The sequence below is a fragment of the Acipenser ruthenus genome, chromosome 5 (assembly GCF_902713425.1).
Source record: "Acipenser ruthenus chromosome 5, fAciRut3.2 maternal haplotype, whole genome shotgun sequence".
NCBI classification, from domain to species: domain Eukaryota; kingdom Metazoa; phylum Chordata; class Actinopteri; order Acipenseriformes; family Acipenseridae; genus Acipenser; species Acipenser ruthenus.
Window position 1 is genome coordinate 65,326,382 of NC_081193.1, and position 25,419 is coordinate 65,351,800.

Here is a 25,419-nt window from a genome sequence, read left to right on the forward strand (position 1 = left end):
GCAACACCGACACTGATGGACAATACAATCAAACCTGAGTGAGAGGGGCTCCCGAGTGGTGCATTCAGTAAAGGCACTCCGTGTGGAGTGCAGGATTCCTCCTATTCCACTGCCGACCATGAACGGGAGTTCCCAGCGGGCGGTGCACAATTGGCTGAATGCCACCTGGGTGGAGGGGGCTTAGGTCGGCCAGAGTGTCCTCGGCTCACTGCGCACCAGTGACCCCTTGTAGACTGGCCCAGGCGCCTACGGGCCTGCCTGTAAGTTGCTCAGAGCTGCGTGGTCCTCCAATGCTGTAGCTCTGAGGTGGCTGCATGGTGGGCCTGCAGAGTGAAAAGAAGCGGACGGCTGACAGCACACGTTTCGGAGGACGCGTGTGTCCATCTTCATCTCTCCCGAGTCAGCGCAGGGGTGGCAGCAGTGAGCCGGGTTGAAATAAAAATAACTGGGCTTTTCAAATTGGGGGGAGAATGAAAAATAATAACTGACGATTCCAAAATTTTAAAAGAAAAAAGAAAAGAACCCTGAGTGAGCAGTAGGAATCTGATCGGATGAGGAGCATTCATGACCTTTTCTGCTGAATAGAATGGAGGCTGAGTTTGACATTGCTTTTATAGGCAATCACAGAATAATGTTTTCACTTAAGAAATTAAGAACCCAGTACACATAGTTTTGATAGCTGTCCTAAACATCAACCCATGGTTTTATTTAACATGGGAAAGCTGTGTAACTGGAAAGAATGACAGCGGTTAATGTATGTTTTCATGCGGTTGTCTTGTATGTATCATACTATATCCCAGACATACTGACATGCATTGAAAATATATTCTGTAACAATTTTGATCAAGTACTTTTGAAGTCCTAGATGTTCTGTTAAAATAAATAAATACATAACTAAATGTGTTTTATCAATGTGGGATTAACATTGATTTTGCATTGTTTGAACCTGTTTAACTTATTGCAAGCTACTAGAAATATAGCAAGTTGCTAAAATATTGTCAATTGTAAAACAATTACTGTACAAAGAATAGCACATTGCTAAAACCTGGAGCCCTTCGTGCTAAGCATTATGTATTTGTAATCATAAGGTATGGCAGTTCATTTCCAATCAGTTTAGAGATTACTGTTTTACTTTGGTGGAGTATGTATTTGCTAATGATGTGGCTTTTTACTCTTGCCTTTTAAATTCCAACCTCACAGTATCTTTAATACAGATTGGCATGAGATTTGATATGAAATACCGAAGGTTAAAATAAACTGTACAAAATCACAAGCCAACAGCCAATGAGAAAGGTGTCGCCATATCTTCTAACTGAACTGAATAATTATTATTATTATTATTTTTTTTATCTTGCTGTAAGCAAAACATTTGATGTTTAGAACCCCTTCTAAATATAGGTAGTGTACCTTATTATTTTCCACACTGTCTCATTAAGACGACGGCTATTTTAAAGAAGCTCAGATTCTCCCTGTGTTGTTTAATCCACTGGATAATGAAAATGCTGGGTATTTACCTAACCACAGTAAACACTAGCAGGACATTTGGGATGATTCCTAATTATTATTTTTTTTTTTTTTGTTGCCGCTGGTCTAAGTCCTAAGTTAATTGTAAACATTGTGCTGTTAGCCTGAGCCTGAGAATCCGTTCCATAACAGGCAGCCCAAGTGTTCAGCAAGCAGCTCAGAGCCTTTGCTCCTCTCAACACTGATGAAAATGACAAATGTGTTTACTCATCCTTGAGCTTTACTCTTGTGCCCAGGCATGATTGTAGATCAGCAGCAGACTGCCTCACGTACTGCACGTAGCAAGATCATTAAAATACTGCTTGCCTGGCAGTCGTCCAGCAGCCGAGAGTTTATATTGGTTCACTATTCTCAGGGGTGGTGGTTCCAGTCATACACAATGGTGTGTAAGATCTAACAGGATAGTAGGAATGTAAAAGTATTATTTCTTCAGAGGATTAGGATTGTCACTCAGTCAGATATGGGTTGGTGTTGCCTAGTACCTGGTGACTAGGTGACCGTCACTATTAGTTTTTTTTTACTAGGGGTATGGTAGTTTTAAACCAGTTGATTGATATAAGGAATGTAGATCAGGGAAGCTGTTTGAGCATAGCTCTCCACTGTGTACTGTGTGTGGGTACTTTTTGAAGTCAATGTGAAAATACTGATAGACAAAGTCATTGACATGCATGTTATCACCGAAAAAATCTTCACTAAGATAGGATTTGACGTACGTTTTTGTACACTGTGTAATATAAACAAGAAATGTGTACTATTTTTTGTAAAGAGATAAGGAAGTACATAGGAGAGGGAAAGGTAGAGGCATTCCTGGTTAACTCTGCATTTTCTACAGGGAAGCTGTTTTATTCTTCTTCTTATTATTTATTTCTTAGCAGACGCCCTTATCCAGGGCAACTTACAGTCATAAACAAAAATACATTTCAAGAATCACAGTACAAGTAATAATACAATTAAGAGCAAGATAAATACAATGACTTTGGTTCTAGCAAGTACAAGTATGACAAAATACAATTTAATAACGGAGCAGATAAGTGTCAGTGATAGTTATATCAGGATATAATTAAATACAATTATTTATCACAACACTATACGCAAGAAGAATTTGCAAAAGCACCCACTTCCCCAATATTTGTTTCTGTTTTTATGTTTAGATTCTCTAAAGATTAAATGTTAATGTTCCCGTCAGTAGGTTTTGAATATAATCTGTCAAGCCTTGGCAAACTGGTTTGGAGTGTGCAGGTGTAGAGGTGATGCAGTGCTCAAGAGAATGACAAACAACAAAGTACTGGTGAAATGATGGTTTTATTTGTAATCCAACGTCACTTGACAACAGTAAATAACAATGAGAACTGGCAATACACAACGATGTGTATTTATCAGTTAAATCCACGGGGTTCAGACCCGAAACAATAGACACGGTATTAAACACACACACAGTACAGACAAACAGGAGCACAAGTCCAAAGTGAGTGCTGTAGTGCTTGTGATGAAAATACAGTTTATCGTGAATAAGGTGAAGTGTTGTCCAGGTTTAGTGCTGGCCTGTAGCGACAGCTCCAGATCATGTTTGCCATCTGTCTAATAACAACAAACAAGTAGATTTTAGACAAGACAAAACAAACAAAACACTCACGATACCAATACGTTCTCCTTCCAGTTCAGCATTTAACCATACAAAGGAACAGATCACCTCGCTACATCACCTTATGTACCGTCAGTCACGCCCCCTTGGTTAGCGACTGCAACCGTTTCTCCTCCAATCCGCGGTTGCCACATCGCTTCCCTTCCTGGTCGATGACTTGGTGTATCGTAGCTCCGCCCCCTTTCTAGATCCAGTCCAGGGCACTCTGTTGCCTTTACACAGCGCCCTCACAGGTCGGGAGGGAGATTTATCACTAAGAATCATTCTGTCTGTCACAATGAGTCAAACAACATTTCTGTAGGTAATGATGGGGGGTGAGGGACAGTACAGTACAAGGGGTATTTATGATTAACGTTTCGTGGTTACTAGTGTAATTACTGACTGCTCCTCTAACCTGATTTTAAAATAAAATGTGTTTGAACCAGGTTTACTAAGTGATGACCCCTTTCACTCACCTCAGAAATGGAGCTTTTTAGAATCAGACCCAGTGGTTATGTCAGTAAGCATGGCATAGTAAAATATTGATCTACTAATGATCTTTCCTTAAATGTGTTTCTTGTGCAGTTTTTATTGCAAATACAGCAACTATTCCTTTTGGCGATATCGGTTCTAGTCAATTCCAAACAGGCCTAAATCAGAAAATTGTCTCTGATAAACAGTTTATTTTTCTGAAAACTGCATTGAGATGGAAGCAATTCATGTTGTCAGATGGGATCAAGTTAGTTGCATCTAAAAACAAGCAACGATAATGTAGTATTCATATACAATACATACTGTAGCTCAATGAATGTTTACTTTACTGTAACATTTTCACTTTATAGTCCATCATAAATCTACTTGGACTCAAGATTTGTAGTCCCCCTGATTTAAACCTCTGTTTCCAAAATCCTGTAAGGCTAAGCTATGCACAGTATTCCATTATCCAAGTACATTAGGAAAATATGCACTTTAGTAGTTTGGCTGGGTTCCCTGGAAAACACACTGACCGGCAGTTTATAATTTAACAGAGGAAATGATTGTCATTCATAACTGTTGTTGCAGCACCAGTATCTTAGGAAGCATGGCATTCTGCATGTATAGTTGTTCTAGCTCACTAATACATTAAGGTAAATAACACAAGTTTTTCCCCCCCATGTGGTCTGGTCCACTTGAGCTGGAATGACTAAGAAATAAATTTCTTCTTACTTGTTTTTTTAAACCTATGTGAGTGAAGTGAATATGTCATCTTCAAATATGCTTTCCACTTGATGCTTTAATTTTATTTGAACCTATGCTATATTGTTCCATTTTAGGTTTTAGAATGTTGCAAAGTAAATATACACAAAATATGATTCAACTGTTCATTTTATTACCCAAGATAAACTTGACCAAGCTTTGCAAATATACCCCTCAGAAACCTTTGTCAACATTATTTGGGTTACCTCAGAATTGAGTGATTTTTGTTTTTAGATTTTGCAACGTTTTGCATGTCATGTATAGAATGTGTATACATTGTTCCTTTGAGTACATGAGAGCAAAACCCTTGCTCTTCATTTCAATCACTGATTTGTACTAATTTCTTCGATAATGTATGAAACCAATCCCCAAAACAAAATATAAATAAATTGGTTGCTAAGGGTACTTTAAATAGTTGACAAATTAAATCTAAAGGATTGATTAACTGTACAGTATAATTGACATGGGGTGTTAATACAATTTTATATTAAACAAATCTAGTAATAATCATCACAGAACTTCAGACATTTTCCTTCCAATTTCGATGCAGTAGGTAAGGTTGAGAATACCCTAGCAGCCTTGTATTATTTTTATCATAACATGGGCGAGATTCACTGTAGATGACCTAAAGTACCTCCAACCTATATGCAGAAATAGTTATAAAATAACACTTTGAACTGCTTATAGGAAAAAGAAATAAATGCATCCTGCTTTTGGATTCAAGTATAAAATCATTTGAAAGCTGTACCATTTGTTTTTAAATGATTTGAAGCTAAGTGGCAAGTTTCTTTTTCAATCTGTTAAAAACAGTGAAGACAGTTTCAGAAATTCAGAAGTTAATTTGTAAAATGAAAAATTTGAAATTAATTTTACAATAATAAACATAATATCATATTTACATTGTATGAATGTGCCACAACAAAGAAATACGGCATCATATTTAAAATGTTCTGTTTTTCTTGGGAAGCTTGTAGTGGGGAAAAATAAGCTGACAAATTGGTTTTTGATTCAAAAACACTTAAAAGAAAAGTATACCCCCATGTGGCGGGGTGCCACGCCCCTGTGCATATTTTGTGTTATATGTTGTATGTGGCGTGTTAGTGTTGGTGCAGGTATTGGTACACTGAGTGTGGGTTATGTAGCACAGGTGATATAAAGTGTGTAACTGTATTTAGGCACAGGGATTGCACAATCACTCCACGTGCAGATTAAAATGGATATTCGTATGGAAGCACGGGGAGCACAATTGGTTGTAGATGTACCGAGATTCCAATTGAATGATTGATTAGCAATCGAGCGGTACAGCTGCATAAAGTCCGTTTTCACACACGGGGTTGTGTGTTCAAGAGTGGAGAACCGGAGAGAGAGAAGGAGTAAATAATTAAAGTAAAATAACAAATGCTACTCATGCTGGAGGATTCGCACGATACTTGTTTAGTGTTTGTCCACTGTGTTTGTCTGTCTGTTTTGGCCACCACGCTGTTTTGTTTTCTTTTGTATACAGTGTTGTTCGTTTGATTAACCTTTTTATTTCATTCATTTATTAAACCACGCAAGCAGCACAATTCGCAATTTTGATTTATTGTTGTATCAATATATTTTTAAATCTGATCTTTTATATAAAAATGGGTCTGCCTATTAAGATTTTAATTTTAATTGCTACAAATATACAGTAGGGGTGAGACCGAATAGTCGAACATTCGACTATTCGATAACGATGGCACCTATCGACAAGTGAATCCAACATTCGAAAGCTAAAAAAAAAAAAAAAAAAATGCATATATTGATTTTATTTTAAAGGCTGTACTGCTGATTGGCTCTCTATGTAGCGGTAATGAAGATTGACTGGAGGGTGGGATTTGTTATTTCTTGTCTGTGATTGGCTAAACTAGAACGTACCTTGGCTAACGATGGCTTACTCACAGAAAAGTTCGGCATGGAAGTACTCTGACAAAGTAAATGAAAACACTGTTAAGTGTAAAATATGTGCAGTGCAATTAAACTACCACAAATCTACAACTGGTATGTTAACCCACCTAAAAGACAAACACCGTTCTGTGACGCTAGCAACGACAGAAAAGAAGAGAGGACCGCAACAAAACGCCATTGCATCCTTTGCGGTGAGGCCTCGTCAGTGTGACAACGTCGTACGTGCTGAAAAACATCAGCCCTTATTGCTAATATGGTGGTAAAGGACATGCTTCCCATACGTTTTGTTGAAGGTGAGGGATTTCGGGAGTTGATGAAATTTGTGGAACCTGAATACACAATCCATGCACGAAAAATCCTGCACTAAAACAATTACCACTCGACTCGAAAAAAATGGATGCCGATTCCGCAGCGTCTGTCCGCAGAAACTTGTCAAAGGCTGAGAAGGTGGTGATTACTACAGATGGACTGCACCGAATACCGAGTCGTACGCCATAATAACCTGTCATTTCATTGAGGATTGGGAAATGAAAAACGTAGTTCTACAGACTCGCGCCACGCCAGAGAGGCATACAGCAGAGAATCTCGCAAATGTGTTAAACACCGCTGTAGACCATTCGGGTTTAAGGGGGGAAATCACTGCCTGTGTTCACGACAATGCCAGCAACATCACCTTCGGAGTTTGTTGAATGGGACTCGAATTTGTGCTTTGCACACACTCTGCAGCTCGCCATCAACGATGGATTTAAACTTGGTGCCATACATAATGTAGTCGGTGCGGCCAGCCGTCTTGTGTCGCATTTTCATCACAGTGCCAATAGCTACTGAGGCTCTGAAGTTGAAACAAAAACAAACAACTCTGCCTGAGCACCGTCTGCTGCAGTATTGCCGGACCTGATGGACATGCTGATTTTTTTAAACAAGAATAAGTGAACATGATGATAATAATGGACATTGCTAGCCTAACTATTCCTAAAGTTTTAGTTAGGATTTTTTTTGCTTCCATGGAAGGCTAGTGCGTTAATGCCACTCAGGCCTTTTTGTTCATTCATTTATTTATTAATATTATTAAGCTAGCTACATACATAGCAAGCTGTTGCCTATACAGGCTATTTATTTTTTATTCACTGGAACTCGAACGCACAGGTATGTTTCCGATTTGATTTAACGTAGACCGGTAGTCTGCATGCTGTGTGTGGTTTGAAAACGTAGGAAAAGTAGGAAAAGTAAATCGTTTAGTTAAGTGGATTGTATAAATTAGCTAGCTAGATAGTCTAATGCATTTTGTATTTCGCTGTTATGACCGGAAAACATTATTGCCACAAGGATGCTAATGTTAAGGCGTTTGCCTCGCAGCTCACATTGCTAAACTATTATTGAATGAAAATTAAATTAATAATTGAATAAAAATTATACTTTTTTTTTTTTAATTGTCACAACCTTTATAGTTCATTTGAAATTGTAATTAACGGAAAAGCTTGTGACAATATCGGTAAAAAAAATAACACTTGCTTGCAAAATACGAGAGTCTCACACGAGAGTTGACGGTATGCTTATGTTATTGCTGCTGTTATGGCATTTCTGTATGTTTCCTAATAGGAAGGTATTTTTTACATAGCCTAATGTTTATTTAACAAAGTTAGCTAAGTATTTTAAAATAAAGTTCAGAATTTATTGCAATTGTAATAATTGTCACTTTGCATTATTTCGCATTTAATGTACGTCTCATTTTGAATGGGAGGCGGGGGGGGGGCGACTATTCGATTAGTCGACCTCAACAGCTGTGGAATTATCGATAGTCAAAATATTTGTCGTGCACATCCCTAATATACAGTGTTTCTGCTGGGGGAAGAAAACAACCTATTTAGCAAAAATCTTAGTCTTTGTAGTTGAATGCAAGAATCTGAGTACAGTTGATTTAAAATAATTTCCAAATTCCAATGTAATAATAATAATTTTGTTCAAGCATGAATCTGTCCTAATTGTGGCGTACTACCAGTATTTATTTTTTGTAAATGCTACTAACTTTGTTCTATTACTGTATACAGTATAATTTCTATACAGATTCTATAGGAGCTGCTTTAATAATTATATTATAATAACTTAACAGTAATTTGCAGAAGACGATATTCTGGAGAACATTTTTATGGTGTTAAAAAAAAAAATGGCTGTACAACTAATTCTACTGCTTTTAAACTGGGTTGAAGAAATAAAATGCCTGTTAGCTGTGTTAAAATACTGCACCTCTGCTGTAAGATTGTTGTCCCAGCAACAATCTCTTCTTTATAAACATTAAACAATAAAAATGTAAACTTTTAAATTCTTGCATAAGATTGTAATGACCTGGTGTTATTGGTGTTAACTCTCGTCGCTGTAGACCAAAGGTGTGCAACCAAACTTTTATCACGGGCCGCATATCCAGAAAACTAGTTTAACCTAATGTGTATAGCGGGCCGCACATTACTAAAGAATAATCTGAGTTTAACCCTTAGCTGCAATATACATAGGCATATACATACAGGCAATTCCCCATAGAATTACTGTTAATTTTATTTCGTACTGCACGATACACATCACAAACAAAATATACAAAACAATTAAAAACAAAGCATTAATATCGTACTATTATATACACATGCATTGCACAATAATACAAAGCAAATTAAATATCTACTTGCTGAAGCGGTTTTTATTTTGGTTTATTTGAGTTGTTCAGTTGTAGCAGCAACACTGTAGCAAAAGTCATAGGGCAGTGACGTCACTTCCCTAGCAACATGCCTATGTTAACTTGGGAATGGTCTCTTTCAATGCAGTGGGTTTGTGCATTTAAGAAAGGAGAGGAAGACATGAAATTAGTTGGAGACAAGCTGATGTGAAGCAATTACCCTCCGCAGTACAAATTAAAATGATGTGCTGCTTTTTATGAGTAAATTTTGAAAAAGCAAGTCAACAAAGTTTTAAAAAATAGTTATGATATATTCATAAGTGAAATGGAATTAATACACTGTTGGGCGATAAATGGGCCGCATGTTTGGTTGCGTGTCCCTGTAGGTATGAAAATGTTGCTAATGTTTTCTTATCTGCTTGTTTGATTGCAGGCGATGGTGGCATGCTACCCAGGCAATGGAACGGGATATGTGCGCCACGTTGATAACCCAAATGGAGATGGGAGATGTGTCACGTGTATATATTATCTTAATCAAAACTGGGATGCCAAGGTATGTAACTAAACAAGCCATACATTTTTAATATATTTTGTAAGTGTCAGGAATGACAGAAACAATTAAATTAGTGGTGTGACTACCGATCAGCATTTAAAATGTTTAATATTGTAGCTTGCAAGCATAGTTTTTGAGTTAATGTGACAATGTCCTGTTGTCGAGAGCATACAGTGTGTCCATGCTACAGAACATTTTCTTCTTGCAGATAGCCAAGGGTTAGGACATTAGTTTCCACAGGTTCTTTTTGTTTTTGATTTGGAATGGCTGGACAATCATTTTGGGGAAGTATTGCTACTTTCATATTGCCATTTAACATAATTTTCCATCCTCACCATCACAGAATTGGGTGCTAAATGTATGTAGTACATATTAGTAAAAGATAACTACATTGTAACTACATTTGCATTTTCATACACAATTACTGACAAAGTCTCTATTCGGTATTCACTTCTTGCCTTATTAGCACTACAACAACTTTGTCAGACAAATTGATTCGGTATAAAAACTCCTTTTGGTGGTAGGATAAGTTAACTTGCTCCCCGAATTCAGGGCTGATGTGAATTTTTCTCTGAGCCCACTTTAATGACTAGACGTAAAAAACAGAGGTGCCGTCTAATCTACTGGAATTAGAAAAAGAAACCGTAGCAAGGTAGTATTGGTGGACTTTTCAATCAAAACTCAAATTCACAGCTGACAGATTGTCTATCTGGAGGCGGGATGCAGCAAGCGCTCTGGCAATAGGTCAGTGTTAAAGTCATGTGATTGCTCTGTTAATGTGATCCTAAAGGCGTAATTGAACAACCTGATTTGGCGAAACCGTTCCACCTTCCGTGGAACATGTTCGGTCGAACAGCCTAGTCTACACAACGTGGTGAAGCCCCGCAGGTACAGCTATGACCAAAGGTTTTGCATCACCTACATTTTCTTTTTGTTGGATTGAGACAGTAACATTATAACATAACATTTAGACGTTTTATTTAACATGTAAACAAATAAACTACAGAACGATATCACAAAAGTATACAGGAAGGCAGCATAATAGTAGTATAGTATGTCATGTTGGATTTCGAAATGTCACATTTTTTAATTGTTGTCTGTTTTACGTTAAGTATGGATAACTACAAAGCGGTATGATTGTAATTCATTATGTTAACATAACATTATTTAGTGACTTCATTCAACTGTGAAGCAAAATTGTTTAATTATATAGATGCAAATATTTTTGCCGTAGTTGTAGGCCTCTACTGCTACACTGTATTCTATAGGTAAATTACACAACTGTACATGCAATACTGGCAAAATACAATAAACGTAACCTCGATTTACCATGGTCTGTATAGCAATTTTTTTATATAGTTGACCATAATATTAATGTTATATTATATGTTATATGATGTAACTACTTCTTAGAACTCTCTAATAACATCACAATGCACAAACCGTAGGGGTGCACCGATAAGATTTTCTTGGCGATGGTTATCTACCCATATCAGCCGATACCGATAATAAACCAACAGTGCAGGTAAACTACTAGAACAAGACATAGGGCCTATATTTAAACTGTTTTATAATTATACATGTTAAACAATTCACTGATACCGTTTACTTGTTGCATTTACTTCAGAAAATGAATACAGAGTATACAGACGGGTCGAAAACGAGGGGCATTGTTACAAAAATATATAATTTACATAAAATTACAAATTAAATACAATGTTCAGGACACTTATCTCTCCCATCTGTAGTTTCATCTGCAACAACGCAGACTGGTTTATTCTGTACTTGCTGTGAAACTGCTTGCATGTGTTTCTCGTATACCCTGCACAGTTACCTTAGTTAGAGCAGGGCTCTTCAAGTAGTTTTTCAGATTTAAGGTGGCCAGATTGGAAAAAAGTTAGGAATAGGCGGGCCAGAGTATTTTACTCTGCACATTTTTAAGCAGTAATAAATATTACATAACTTTAATGTTCATATATTGAACAAGACTTAAACATTTTGCCATATGAATAGTACTTTAATAATAGAACAGTGTGAGAATTTAACAGAGTATCATTACGAACATTTTAAAATGTAGTGACATATTAATAGTATAACTGTTAAGAAGTGATGAGCGCTTCCACTTTTGAGCTTCTAACTACTGTGCCCTCTGGATACGTATTTCCAAAAGCTCCTTGTTTGGTTTCAAAATGCCTTTTCATATTGTATTCCTTAACTACTGACACACATTCATTGCACAATAAACACTTTGGCTTTGCATTCGGTACAGTTGGTAAAATAAATAAGTGTTTATTGGTGAATCTAAAATTTTCACCATTTTCTGTTCTTACTACAGTAGCTAGAGTAGAGAGAGCCATGTTATAGCAACACGAGTAAAACAAAAAAAAACTAAAAATCACTCTGAGTACGTAGCATTATTGAGGAGTTAATGATAAATTCGAAATAAGTTACTAAAGGTTTCACCTCAACCACCATGTCGTTTCCTTGTGTTGAGCGGGTGACGGAGTAACAGATTTGCGATAACAACTAAATAAAATATATACATAAATTCAGTTAAGTTTTTTTAATCTGTTTTTTTTTTTTTAAATAGGTGCAGTTGCAAAGCAGAATTCCATTTCCAAAATGCCAATTCCGTTCACAATGCCTAATTCCGCGATTCCGTCCGTGATTCCGCGATCGTGGATAATCAGTAGCCCTACTAACAATGTTTTATCACGTTTGAAGAATATCATACAAGAATTAAAAAACAATCGAACGACAAACAATTAAAACCAGTTACTGCTTTGTCAGGCATACTAATCTAACTAAACCACTTTACATAATGCATATATTAATTCTACTCATATTAAAGACATTTATAGTTCAGGCAATGGATATATGCTTCCCCTCCTCTTTGAGGTGTAATTGCTTCAGAGCAGCTTGGTGATGTCAAGCAGTAGGTAAAGGCTTTTCAGGCAGAGTCTCAAATCAGGATTCAACTACAGAGGGTGGGTTCAAATTCTCACAAGCTCAGTTGAGGATCGGAGGTCGAAAAAAGAACGCTTTGGTATCGTTTTGATTTAAAGTTTTTATGTCCAGTTTTTCAGTTGCCTACCCGCCTTTCATGACGTCACCACAACCTGCTAGCTAGCTATCAAGCTTACCTAAATGTTTAGATTCATACTACAAAATATTTAGCACGTTCAAGCAAAAATGCACATACTACTTTAAGTAAATCGAATTATAATGGATTAGTTTAAGTAAATATAAATCATAAGCTTATCGCATTTAATTAATAAGTTTAGCATGTTAATTATACATCTTAACTTAACACCTTCACAGAAAATAGACTTCGGCCTTAAAAACCCGCCTCTAGCGAGCGATACTGCAAGACCAAACCACACCCTGACCTTTTGACTGATAAAAATACACTGTCTAGATGGCCGTTACTGGGTATAAGTTCATTTGTCAGAGAAAATGGTTAGTTAGAAAAAAACTCTAGCCCTGGCCTTGTTTATAAATACTTGAGGTGTTGCTGCTTTGCTGAAAAGGTGTTAAAAGAAAGGAGGCTGTGTGGTCCAGTGGTTAAAGAAAAGGGCTTGTAACCAGGAGGTCCTGGTTCAAATCCCACCTCAGCCACTGACTCATTGTGTGACCCTGAGCAAGTCACTTAACCTCCTTGTGCTCCGTCTTTCGGGTGAGATGTAATTGTAAGTGACTCTGCAGCTGATGCATAGTTCACACACTCTAGTCTCTGTAAGTCGCCTTGGATAAAGGTGTCTGCTAAATAAACAAATAATAATAATAATAATAATAATAATAATAATAATAATAATAATAAAAGAAAAGACAAGACATCTATAATTGATCTTTTAGAGAAAACTGGTGCTAATGACCAGAAAGCATAGGTTTATTTTTTAATTATAGAAAATGCAGTATGCAACTATACTTTATGATAAAAACTATTTAGCAGCAAGCAAGCAAGTGCTTCTCTTCAGGTCAACAGGGACCCCATTTTTTTCTGTTCCCCTCTTCTCCCTCAAACAGCAAGGCTGGTCCCGGGCATCCAGTATCTTGCATCACAGGTATGGTGATCTCTCTCTGGTTGGTACCTTTTAATGTACTGCAACTCCCTCAGTAAGCTCCCTACACTGCATGCATACCATGCTTCCCATGGCTCTCCAGTCTACTGGTTGTTTACACTTAAGGCAGGTTGCTCTTATTATTTCCTTTCCTTTGAAATTAGACACTGGCTCTCATAAACTAACCTCAGTATAAGCACAACATCTTCCAGGGGAGCAAACTGTACAAACTCACTTTTTAAATGGGCCCTGTCTTAGCTGGCACTTGTCACAACGACAATCGGGGTGTCTGGGAGAAGCTTGTTTATTCTTGGAATTTATCACTCTCAAACCAAATCTTGTGGAATCCCCTGCAGAACAGTTATGGAAAGTCCCGTTCTTATCCATCTCAGTCTGCTCACATAAATACACTAATCTGGGCACTCCATGGTCCATTTTAATGTGTCTAATATAAATGGATTTGCCTCCATAGCTTTCCACTCCTCTGTGCTGTAGTCACAATCAGTGGGTATTTGCAACAACAGATTAGACAAGGAGCCTACCTGAACACCAGTATTTATTTTATTATTCTCCACACTGTGCCAGACTCAAGGGTTTTGATTAACTCTGTGACATGTTCATAGAACTATGTTTTCGCTTATGAGTTGTATTTGCATTTGTACTATGAGCCAAGATGCAGATGTATTTTTTTTATAGAAATGTTTTCATACTAACTTTTGTTTTGTACTTGATAACATTAATTTAAAAATCCAATTGATGCCTATGATTTAATGCGTTTTGTGACTAATTTGAAGCTATTAATATGTTTCAATATTAACTCAATTGAGTAATTTTATCAAATTGATTAATCTTGTTATATACAGACATGCTCAAATTTGTTGGTACCCCTCCGCAAAAAACGAAGAATGCACAATTTTCTCTGAAACAACTTGAAACTGACAAAAGTAATTGGCATCCACCATTGTTTATTCCATATTTAATAGAAATCAGACTTTGCTTTTGATTTTTTATTCAACATAATATTGTAAATAATAAAACAAATGAAAATGGCATGGACAAAAATGATGGGACCGCTAACCTAATATTTTGTTGCACAACCTTTAGAGGCAATCACTGCAATCAAACGTTTTCTGTAGCTCTCAATGAGACTTCTGCACCTGTTAACAGGTAGTTTGGCCCACTCTTCCTGAGCAAACTGCTCCAGCTGTCTCAGGTTTGATGGGTGCCTTCTCCAGACTGCAAGTTTCAGCTCTTTCCATAGATGTTCGATAGGATTCAGATCAGGACTCATAGAAGGCCACTTCAGAATAGTCCAATGTTTTGTTCTTATCCATTCTTGGGTGCTTTTAGCTGTGTGTTTTGGGTCATTATCCTGTTGGAAGATCCATGACCTGCGACTGAGACAGAGCTTTCTGACACTGGGCAGTACGTTTCGCTCCAGAATGCCTTGATAGTCTTGAGATTTCATTGTGCCCTACACAGATTCAAGGCACCCTGTGCCAGGCGCAGCAAAGCAGCCCCAAAACATAACCGAGCCTCCTCCATGTTTCACTGTAGGTATGGTGTTCTTTTCTTTGAAAGCTTCATTTTTTCGTCTGTGAACATAGAGCTGATGTGACTTGCCAAAAAGCTCCAGTTTTGACTCATCTGTCCAAAGGACATTCTCCCAGAAGGATTGTGGCTTGTCAATATGCATTTTAGCAAATTCCAGTCTGGCTTTTTTATGTTTTTCTGTCAAAAGTGGAGTCCTCCTGGGTCTTCTTCCATGGAACCCACTTTCGCTCAAAAAGCGACGGATGGTGCGATCAGAAACTGATGTACCTTCACCTTGGAGTTCAGCTTGTATCTCTTTGGCAGTTATCCTTGGTTCTTTTTCTACCATTCGCACTATCCTTCTGTTCAATCTGGGGTCGATTTTCCTCTTGCGGCCGCGCCCAGGGAGGTTGGCTACAGTTCCATGGACCTTAAACTTCTTAATAATATTTGCAACTGTTGTCACAGGAACATCAAGCTGCTTGGAGATGGTCTTGTAGCCTTTACCTTTACCATGCTTGTCTATTATTTTCTTTCTGATCTCCTCAGACAACTCTCTCCTTTGCTTTCTCTGGTCCATGTTCAGTGTGGTGCACACAATGATACCAAACAGCACAGTGACTACTTTTCTCCATTTAAATAGGCTGAATGACTGATTACAAGATTGGAGACATGTGTGATACTAATTAAAGAAACTAATTAGTTTGAAATATCACTATAATCCAATTCTTTATTATCTTTTCTAAGGGATACCAACAAATGTGTCCAGGCCATTTTAGAATATCTTTGTAGAATAAGCAATAATTCATCTATTTTCACAGCTTCTTTGCTTTATTCTATGACATACCAAAGGCATGCAAGTATACATGATAAAATAGATTTTAATTTCATCACTTTTCAGGAGGAATGAAGCATTATTTCAATGAGCTGTAAGGGTGCCAACAAATTTGAGCACGTCTGTAATTGATTTATTCAAATGTTGGGATATGCTGTTTATTTATTTATTTATTTATTTATTTATTGGGGGGGGCTACTTCACAGTCTTCCACCAGGGCCCAGTAAATCCTAGCACCTCCATCCAATGTTCAAATTCCTTCTGAATAGTCACAAATCTAGCTAGAAGTACTGTAGAAAATATAAATAGAGGTCATTCATACACTTGTATGAAAGCCTGTATGAAAATGATATTAAGCTTGTATGAAAATGATATTAAAGTGTACTGAACATGATGTAGGGTTTAAAACACAGCATATTACTTTCCCTATGTTTCTGCTTTGTTGTATGTATTCCTGCAGTGTCTTTTTCAACACAATTACAGTTGTAGGGCTCCTGATTTTCCATTCTTGGGAATGGCAAATTCTGTTTCACAACGACCAATTCCGTTTTACCAATTAAGAATTAACAGCGTAATTTGAACATAAATAAAATTTTTACATTAAAAAAAAATATATATATATATATATATATATATATATATTTTTTTTTTTAAATAAGTCCCTGAGATACTGTAGATTTCAGGAAAAATCTTTCTTAAAGCAGTCCACTAGTAACAATGTACTGTAGGTCAGTCAACAAATAAAGGTGTTTTGAAAAAACAGCTTGTTGTTGGCATTACAATATACAAACTAGTCAAACGAGGGGCATTATTACAAAAATATACAATTTTCATAAAATTACAAATTAAATACAATGTTCAGGACACTTCTCTCCCATCTGTAGTTTCATCTGCAACAACGCAGACTGGTTTATGCTGTACTTGCTGTTTTTTAATGATTATGTCAGCATTTTTTTTTTTTGGAAAACTGCTTGCATGTGTTTCTCGTATACCCTGGACAGACAGCGTTGTCTTAGTTAGAGCAGGGCTTTTCAACTATTTTTTTTATTTTTTTTAATTTAAGGGGTCCAGATTAGAAAAAAAGTTATGAGTAGGTGGGCCAGAGTATTTTACTCTGCACATTTTTAAGCAATAATAAATATTACATAACTTTTAATGTTCATATATTGAACAAGACTTACACATTTTGCCATATCAATAGTACATTAATAATAGAAGAGTGTGAGAATTTAACGGAGTATCATTGCAAACATTTTAAAACTTATGTGACATATTAAACTGTTAAGAAGTGATCAGTGCTTCTACTTTTGAGCTTCTAACTACTGTGCCCTCTGGATACGTATTTATTTGTCCACTCATTGTTGAATCTACAGTTGTCACCATTTTCTGTTCTTACGACAGTAGCTAGAGTAGAGAGAGCCATGTTATAGCAACACGAGTAAAAAAACTAAAAATCACTCTGAGTACGTAGTATTAAGGAGTTAATGATAAATTAAAAATAAGTTTTAAAACCAAAGGTTTCACCTCAACCACCGTGTTGTTTCCTTGTGTTGAGCAGGTGACGGAGTAACGGATTTGCGGTAATAACTAAATAAATGAAATACATAAATTCAATTAAGTTTTTTTTTTAATCGGGGGGCGGGGGGGGGGGGGGGGGGGTTGACGATCGTTTTTTTCAGGTACTTTTCACTTTTCTGTATGTACAACTCCAAAATTATTCCACAGAATAGAACTCTCACAAAACAGCTAGTTGCTTTTTTAAACAACTCGACTCACATAGCACAAGGCAGCACTGCAAAAGAGACAGACAGTCCATCAGAGTAAAGCCCACAAAACCACCTGTTTTCTCGTTATCCAATGATCCAAATAAACATACAGAAAAGTTTTATACACACGTCATTGCTGGGCTTCTGGGTAGTGTAGTTTTCAAAGAAATCCATTATTTTTTATAGGAGAATAACAGCGGTAAAAGACTGTTTGCACAGTTTTTTTTTTTGGTTTGTTTTTTTTTTTTATAAAAGGTGCAGTTACAAAGCAGAATTCCATTCCCAAAATGCCAGTTCTGTTCCCAGTGCCTAATTCCGCGATTCCGTCCGTGATTCCATGATCGTGGAAAATCAGTAGCCCTACAATTGTTTTTATATTTTTATTAACATATCCCTGGTCATAAATCAGTTTCGACTAGTTAGTTTAATTTCATATCAGTTATGCATCAGGGTTTTCCCATCCAAATGTCTTCTGAATTCACAACATCGGCTGATTCAATCCAACCTGTTGAAATGGAAACATTTCATTGGTTCCCGACTCCTCTCAAAAAGTTCAGCATTTTGATTGGTTTGTCTGTCTGTCATCTTTGCCAGGATCCTACCTGCTGGCTCCGACACAGGTTCAGAGGGGTGGGAACAGGTTTATGAATATGCATGATTATTTCAGTGGATTAGGGTGGAATACGAACCAGTAATAAGGCCTTAAGTGAGAACTCTACACGCTAAGTTATACAACAGTGTTTAGACCAGGGGTGTCCAATCCTGGTCCAGGAGGGCTGGTGTTCCTCCTGGTTTTTGTTTCAACTGTACCCTAAATTACATAATTGGAACAATTAAGTGCTTATTAGAGTCTTAATTGGTCCAATTAATTAATTAATTTGGGATACAGTTGGAACAAAAACAAGGAGGGACACTGGCCCTCCAGGACCAGGAATGGACAACTCTGGTTTAGACAGACAGCAGATTTCGCTGCCTAGTTTATTATTATTATTATTATTATTTATTTATTTATTTATTTATTTATTTATTTATTTATTAATTAATTAGCAGACGACCTTACCCAGGGCGACTTACAGCGGTATACAAAAAATACATATAAAGAATTACAGTACAATTAAGAGCAAGATACAAAATACATTGACTTCAGTCCTAATAAGCGCAAATATAAAACACAGTACGATTTGATATCGGGGCAGTTCAAGAGCAGATAAGTGTTGATAGTTACATCAGGGTAGATATGAGTGCAAGTGAAATACAAAATACTACAGATTGGGTTAAGTGCAGGATTAAATACAGTAAAATAGGAAGCAGATAAGTGCAAGTTAAAGTGCATTAAAGGCAGAGTGCTATATTGTCCAGAAAGGAAGAGTTGAGTTTTACAGGTGTTGTCTGAAGAGGTGTGTCTTGAAGAGGTGCTGCAAGGTGGTCAGGGACTGGGCAGTCCTGACATCCATAGGAAGGTTGTTCCACCACTGCGAGGTGAAGGTGGAGAAGGAGCGGGCTCTGGAGGCAGGAGAGTGTAGAGGAGGTACAGCCAGTCTTCTATTGCAGGCGGAGCAGAGAGGTCGGGTGGGTGTGCAGGGAGAGATGAGGGTCTGGAGGTAGCTGGGTTTATGATTTATACACGGCTTAACATATTCATAAACCTGTGCCAAAGTGAGCAGGTAGGACAGATTAACCAATCAAAATGCTGAACTTTGGGACAGAAGTTGGGAACCAATGAAAAGCTTCTGATTGAACAGATTGGAGGAGCTGATGAGCTGAATTCAGAAGACATTTTGACAGGAAGTCCTGATGCATAACTGATGTGAAAGGAAAATAACTGTTCAAATCTGATTTATGACCAGAGATATGTTAATAAAAAAATCCAAACAATTGCAACTATGTTGAAAAAGAGTTTGCAGGAATATGTAAAACAATGCAGGAAGCTAGGGAAAGTAATGTGTTTTAAACCCTACAGCTTGTTCAGTAACACTTTAATGCAATTGTATTTTGTATCCAGCATTTCCAACATTATACTACATCATCATTACCAATGCCCAAGTCATGTGTATTAAAAGAAAACAGAGATTCTGTAAATTGCTTTTGATTTACAGAAAAAATAACTTCATTTCTTGAAAGTTTATTAGCTTTGAGAGTTCACAGAAGACTCTAGACTATGAAATTATAAAATTGTCAGTAATATGTGGATTAATTTAATATCAGCCCTAATAACAGTGGTGAAATTATACTGCACCTGTTAAATTCCTGAGGACATTTTTCTATGCTATGGAAATCTAAAGTAATATGATGCAATGCATGTGCAGCTGTTCATTGAATCATTCTCTTTCTTGGATTTTGAGTTTGAAACAGGCTGTAAAAGTTGAAGGCTTGTGCTCCGATTTGTTATCATTGAAGATATCTGCAATTACTGGTTATTTCTTTAAGATTAGTTCAGTTAAAGAACATCATGGCAGATGTTTGGGTATAGCTGGGATTGGTCTAACAAGCCCAAAAGGTGAGGAGACTCCAGCATTTTTCTAAACCTGATAGACAACCATTTGGTGGGGTAGGGGGAGCACTTGGTGCTTTTGTATGAGTAAGAATATCGTATCTGATTAAGTAAACTATGATGTGACTATTTAGACTGATAGTAAAACCTGTAAACTACGACTGTTTTGTAATGGCATTTACTTCCACCACAGCACTATGGAATGCCATTCACTGCTAGTTCTTTCAACACTACCTACCTGGTACAGTATAGAGGGCTAAGAAAAAAACTCCAAACTGTAATCTGATCAAATAGGAAAGGTAACTCCACTAAAAACGGCAAACAGGTGAACTTATCTCAGTATACGACACTAAGGTAGTCTTTCTAATATTATTATTATTATTATTATTATTATTATTATTATTATTATTATACAGTAATACAACATTGGTGATAATACACGCTTTTTGCTATTTTTTTCATTTCTTTTTATTCACCTAGTTTGTTCTTCCAGCTCTTTCATAGTGTGCATCACAGTGTACGCACAAACCCTAACAGCCCAGTTGCTGGAAAGTATGTAGAGGTGTAAAATATCACAAGCTGTACTTGTCGGATTTAGCATTCACATGCTCTAATTACATCATGTATATAGGTAACTGGAGGTTAACATTTCAGTATAGAAAAGGTCAACAAGTAAATTGTGTGCTTGCCGAGATTGATTATCAGACATTAAGGTGAAGCTGTCATCATTTACTAATGAACTGAAATAGCTTAATCCCCTGGTTCAAGATGATTTTAGGTAATATTTTTATATTCATATGACCTAGCATATGTTATTATATGAATTGCAAGCATCCTGTATTCTCATTGGCTATCCTTCGCTTAAAATATCCTGCTATTACCTTTATAAAGTTACATTTAATGTTTTCTCCAGATGAAACACTATTGCAGATAAGCTAAGATAATGCTACATCTAACAAGAAATTTACCTTTCCTGTAATCTAACAAAACAATGACTGAGAATAAAAATATACATTTGTATTCTTAGTTTACTTTTCCTGTTTTTCATTTTTTATTCTGCATGATTAGTTGTACCATATTACAGTAAGCGTGTTAATAAAGACATAGCCATATAGTAGAGACTTTAGAAGAAATCTATCGCCTACATACACTTCTTTAGTTAAAAGCAACAAGCTGCTTGCAATGTCTTTCCCTTTCCATCTTGTTAAACTTTTTTTTTTGTTTGTTTTGGACTCCATGAATATGTTCAAATATTGACAAAGACTGCAATCACTGTTTGTCTTTCATAAGGTGCTGTAGCATGTTGTAACCACAAATCCAATGAGACTAGGATGAACTGTCAGGAGTGGGAGAAAGGACATGACATGGGATTAGAGATCTTCGTGTTTCCTTGTTAAAGGATCAGGGCACCAAACATTGACATTTAAACATTGCCTACTGATATAACTATGGCAACAAGCAACCAGATTAATTTAAGTGGAGCACTTCATTGGGATTTTAAACATTTGTGATCCGTTGAAAGGATGTTTGAACAGAATAGCTTCTTGTAAGTGTTTATAAACATTCTTTTTACTTTTTAATTATATATTAATCTGTTTTAAGATACTATTTATCAAGACTGCTAATGAAGGCTCTTGTAATGTTATAATTTATTATTATTATTATTATTATTTTAACATTTGAAACCTCTCAGCCTTCATATATTATTGGCTTACAAACTGACGGCGCTAGGATTTACTGGGTATAACGTATAAACAAATTATTGTACACCAGATTATGTGGTTTGTGTCAGTGATAACTCTGTTATCCATTTATTATTATTATTATTATTATTATTTATTATTATTATTATTATTATTTCTTAGCAGACACCCTTATCCAGGGCAACTTACAATTGTTTCAAGATATCACATTATTTTTACATACAATTACATTATTTTTACATACAATTTTATACAGTTGGGTTTTTACTGGAGCAATCTAGGTAAAGTACCTTGCTCAAGGGTACAGCAGCAGTGTCCCCCACATGGGATTGAACCCATGACCCTCTGGTCAAGAGTCCAGAACCCTAACCACGACTCCACACTGCTGCCCTAATAATAACCGTGTGGCTTCCAATACGGAATGCTTTTATACTTTTTAAACTATTAAGCTTTTTGTCCTTTTTTTGTCCATCTTCATTCACTTTAATGGGACTTTTTTCAACATTCTAAAGCTCTGCATTGTTTTAAAACTCCCAGACTTCCTACATTCTATTTACTGTACACGATGTAACTTTTGACACAAATCAGCTACTTTGACCACTTTCCCAACAAGTAAGACAAAAAGTTAGAGCATATGGAATCTTCCTCTACTTCTCTGCTATTCAAATCTGAATCAAAACAGAAATAACTTTTACCAATCAAGAGGCACAGCTGTTTTAGTAACCACAGCAACTAAATTTTCTCTAACTTTTTATAAACTGACATTTTGACCACTTTCCCAACAAGCTAGACAACTACTTAGAGCAAATGAAATCTTCCTCTACTTCTCAGCTATTCAAGTATGAAATCAAAACAGGAATGGCGTCTACCAATCAAGAGGTACAGCTGTTTCATTAACCGCATCAACTTTTTATTATTATTATTATTATTATTATTATTATTATTATTATTATTGATTTCTTAGCAGACACCCTTATCCAGGGCGACTTACAATTGTTACAAGATATCACATTGTCTTTACATACAATTACCCATTTATACAGTTTTTACTGGAGCAATCTAGGTAAAGTACCTTGCTCAAGGGTACAGTAGCAGTGTCCCCCACCTGGGATGAACCCACAACCCTCCGGTCAAGAGTCCAGAGCCCTAACCGCTACTCCACACTGCTGCCCAGTAGTTGAATTAACTGTCATAGAACTTTGAAAAATTTCAAATTCTAGCACATTCTAAGCATGAGACAATTAGTAAACAATGTGACTTTTGACACAAATCAGCTACTTTGACTTTGACTTTGTTCTGGAGCACAGCATACAATAAAATGACAAAACACAGCAAATCCTGCTGAAGAAAATGGTAAAAAAAGACTGACACTGGGGTGGGTTTTATTCTCTGTCCATCTGGCGCTTCAAAAGGCCGTTTTTTTTTGTTTATTTATTTTTTTTAAATATCAATTCAATGGACGCATACTTGTAAATAAATTATGTATAGGCTTTAATTTACCAGTACACTTTTATGCAAATCATTTTTTATTTTTTTATTAAACAAAGTCCTTGATATCTATGTAATTCTCCCGTTTGTGGCACAGTCCCTGAACAGTAGCGTTATTATAACAATGTATTATAATCTGCATTTCATAGATTTTGTAACATATGCAGCTGTGTTTATTATTATGATGATGATTGGTTATATATATATATATATATATATATATGTAAAGGTTTCGTTTATTTTATTCACTTTGTGCCCACAGGGCCAGCACAGGTAGTGCAGTACAAGTACAAAGAGAGACATTTACTAATATACAAATAAGAATATAAATGCTTTTAAAAAGACCAAACTCCCATTGGTGCTATAAGATTGCTGTAAGGTTGTCACAATACCAGAATTTTGAACTTCGATGCGATACCAGTTCAGTTTCACGATACTCGATACCTCTTCGATACCATGGCAAAAAAGAGAAATCTGTGAAGTGTGTTTGATACATTAACAGATAACTAGAGTCGTTATTTGTAATGTGAAGGCAGACAAATACTATCTATCACTCCAACGTAGAGCACAACACCGTACACATTAGCGCTAAATTAGCTAGCTTTCTTTCTTAATTTCACATTTCCCCATTGTTTTCTTGAGGACATGTACTTTTAACGTATATATGTGATGCATTCATTCAATAATCTACGCTGTCGCTAACCTGTCTGAATTATTTGAAGAGGTCAGAGTGCCTGTCCGCCAAATGCTTCACTAAATTTGAGGTGTCGCCTCCTTTTGTTGTACCGTCTTAAAGCACCGTTTGCATATGGGCGTGGATGGATCTTTTGCTTTGCCCTGTTCATTCGCTTCATAAACGAAATATTTCCCCACAGCACTCCTGCTGTTCTCTTTTTCTAAGAGCGCGGGCAGCTAGGCTTGTGTGCCTTCCATCTTAACCTTTACTCATGAATCCTGGCTGTCTCGTTGTCGTTGTTTCCACCTGGAGTGTATGGTGTCCCTGCGCGGACATAAAGAGAAGTTTTTTTTTTTTTTAGTACGACTCCGTCTTTTACATGAAGGATGCAAACACGCAATTTTCATTATACAAGTACAGAGTGCTCCAATACTTTCTGTTTTTTGGTACTACCGAATGCATAATTAATGAAGCTCAGAACCGTTTTTGAAATTTGGTATCGCGATAGTATCAAAGTATCGGTATTTTTGACAACCCTAGATTGTTGTATTAAAAAACAAAAAAACAAACTTTTTTTTTAATGTGTACAGATGAACCTAGCGGTTAATTAACTCATCAAAAATTTCAAGTGACAGCCCTAAATTTCAATGTATACTTTGGTGTGTACATTTTTTTTTTTTTTAACTTTGTAGTTAAGTCTTTACGATGTTCAAACGTTATTTCCTTATTTAGGGTTTCTTTGCTTAGAAAATACTAACCAGGGCTGTCAGTATACATTATAATGTAATATAAATAGTTTGTGTGTATATGTAGATAGTGTGTGTGTGTACCAACTTGGTACAAAGGATGCAGGAGACCCATGAAATTAGTTGCTGGTAGGTAACTGTAAGGGCTCATTTAGTTTACAGTCACATAATACTTGAATTATTTAAGTATCCTTCATTGCAGTAGTCTGTGTCAGTTAGGTTGCAAAGCTCCAGAGTAGTGCCAGTGGAAACAGAGTAACTCTAATGTCCAGATTTTATTTTTAATAAAATATGAAAGAAAAAGACCTAAGCAGGGAAGCTTCTTGGGTGCATTTTCCTGCCTCCAAATAAAGATAAGTTGCTGTTTATGATGTCACAGAATGAAAATGCTGTGAAACGCCTGGCCCTGCTCTTCCCAGGATGTTCTTGAACTTCATGTGGATGGGAGAATATAATATCACTACTTGCCAAGGCTGGGTTTGTGACATCTTATCTCTAGAAATAATGAATAGTTTTAGTTACTGTATATAGGTAGGGTATATTTTCAAAAAGCCCAGCATCTCTTATTAGGCAATGACTTTTGGTGAAGTGG

The 25,419-nt window shown here is 36.5% G+C and overlaps 1 protein-coding gene across 2 annotated transcripts in view; it reads left to right on the forward strand.

The window, feature by feature from the left end:
• The window catches only part of LOC117402530 (egl nine homolog 1-like), a 62,007-nt gene that overhangs the window by 30,872 nt on the left and 5,716 nt on the right, over positions 1-25,419 (forward strand). For both annotated transcript variants that reach the window (XR_009328725.1, XM_034003768.3), the window contains exon 2: positions 9,409-9,528. Coding sequence is in view for 1 of the 2 variants with exons in the window: in XM_034003768.3 (XP_033859659.3) it covers positions 9,409-9,528 (120 nt within the window). In the remaining variant the exon portion in view is untranslated. The remainder of the gene's footprint in view (positions 1-9,408; positions 9,529-25,419) is intronic.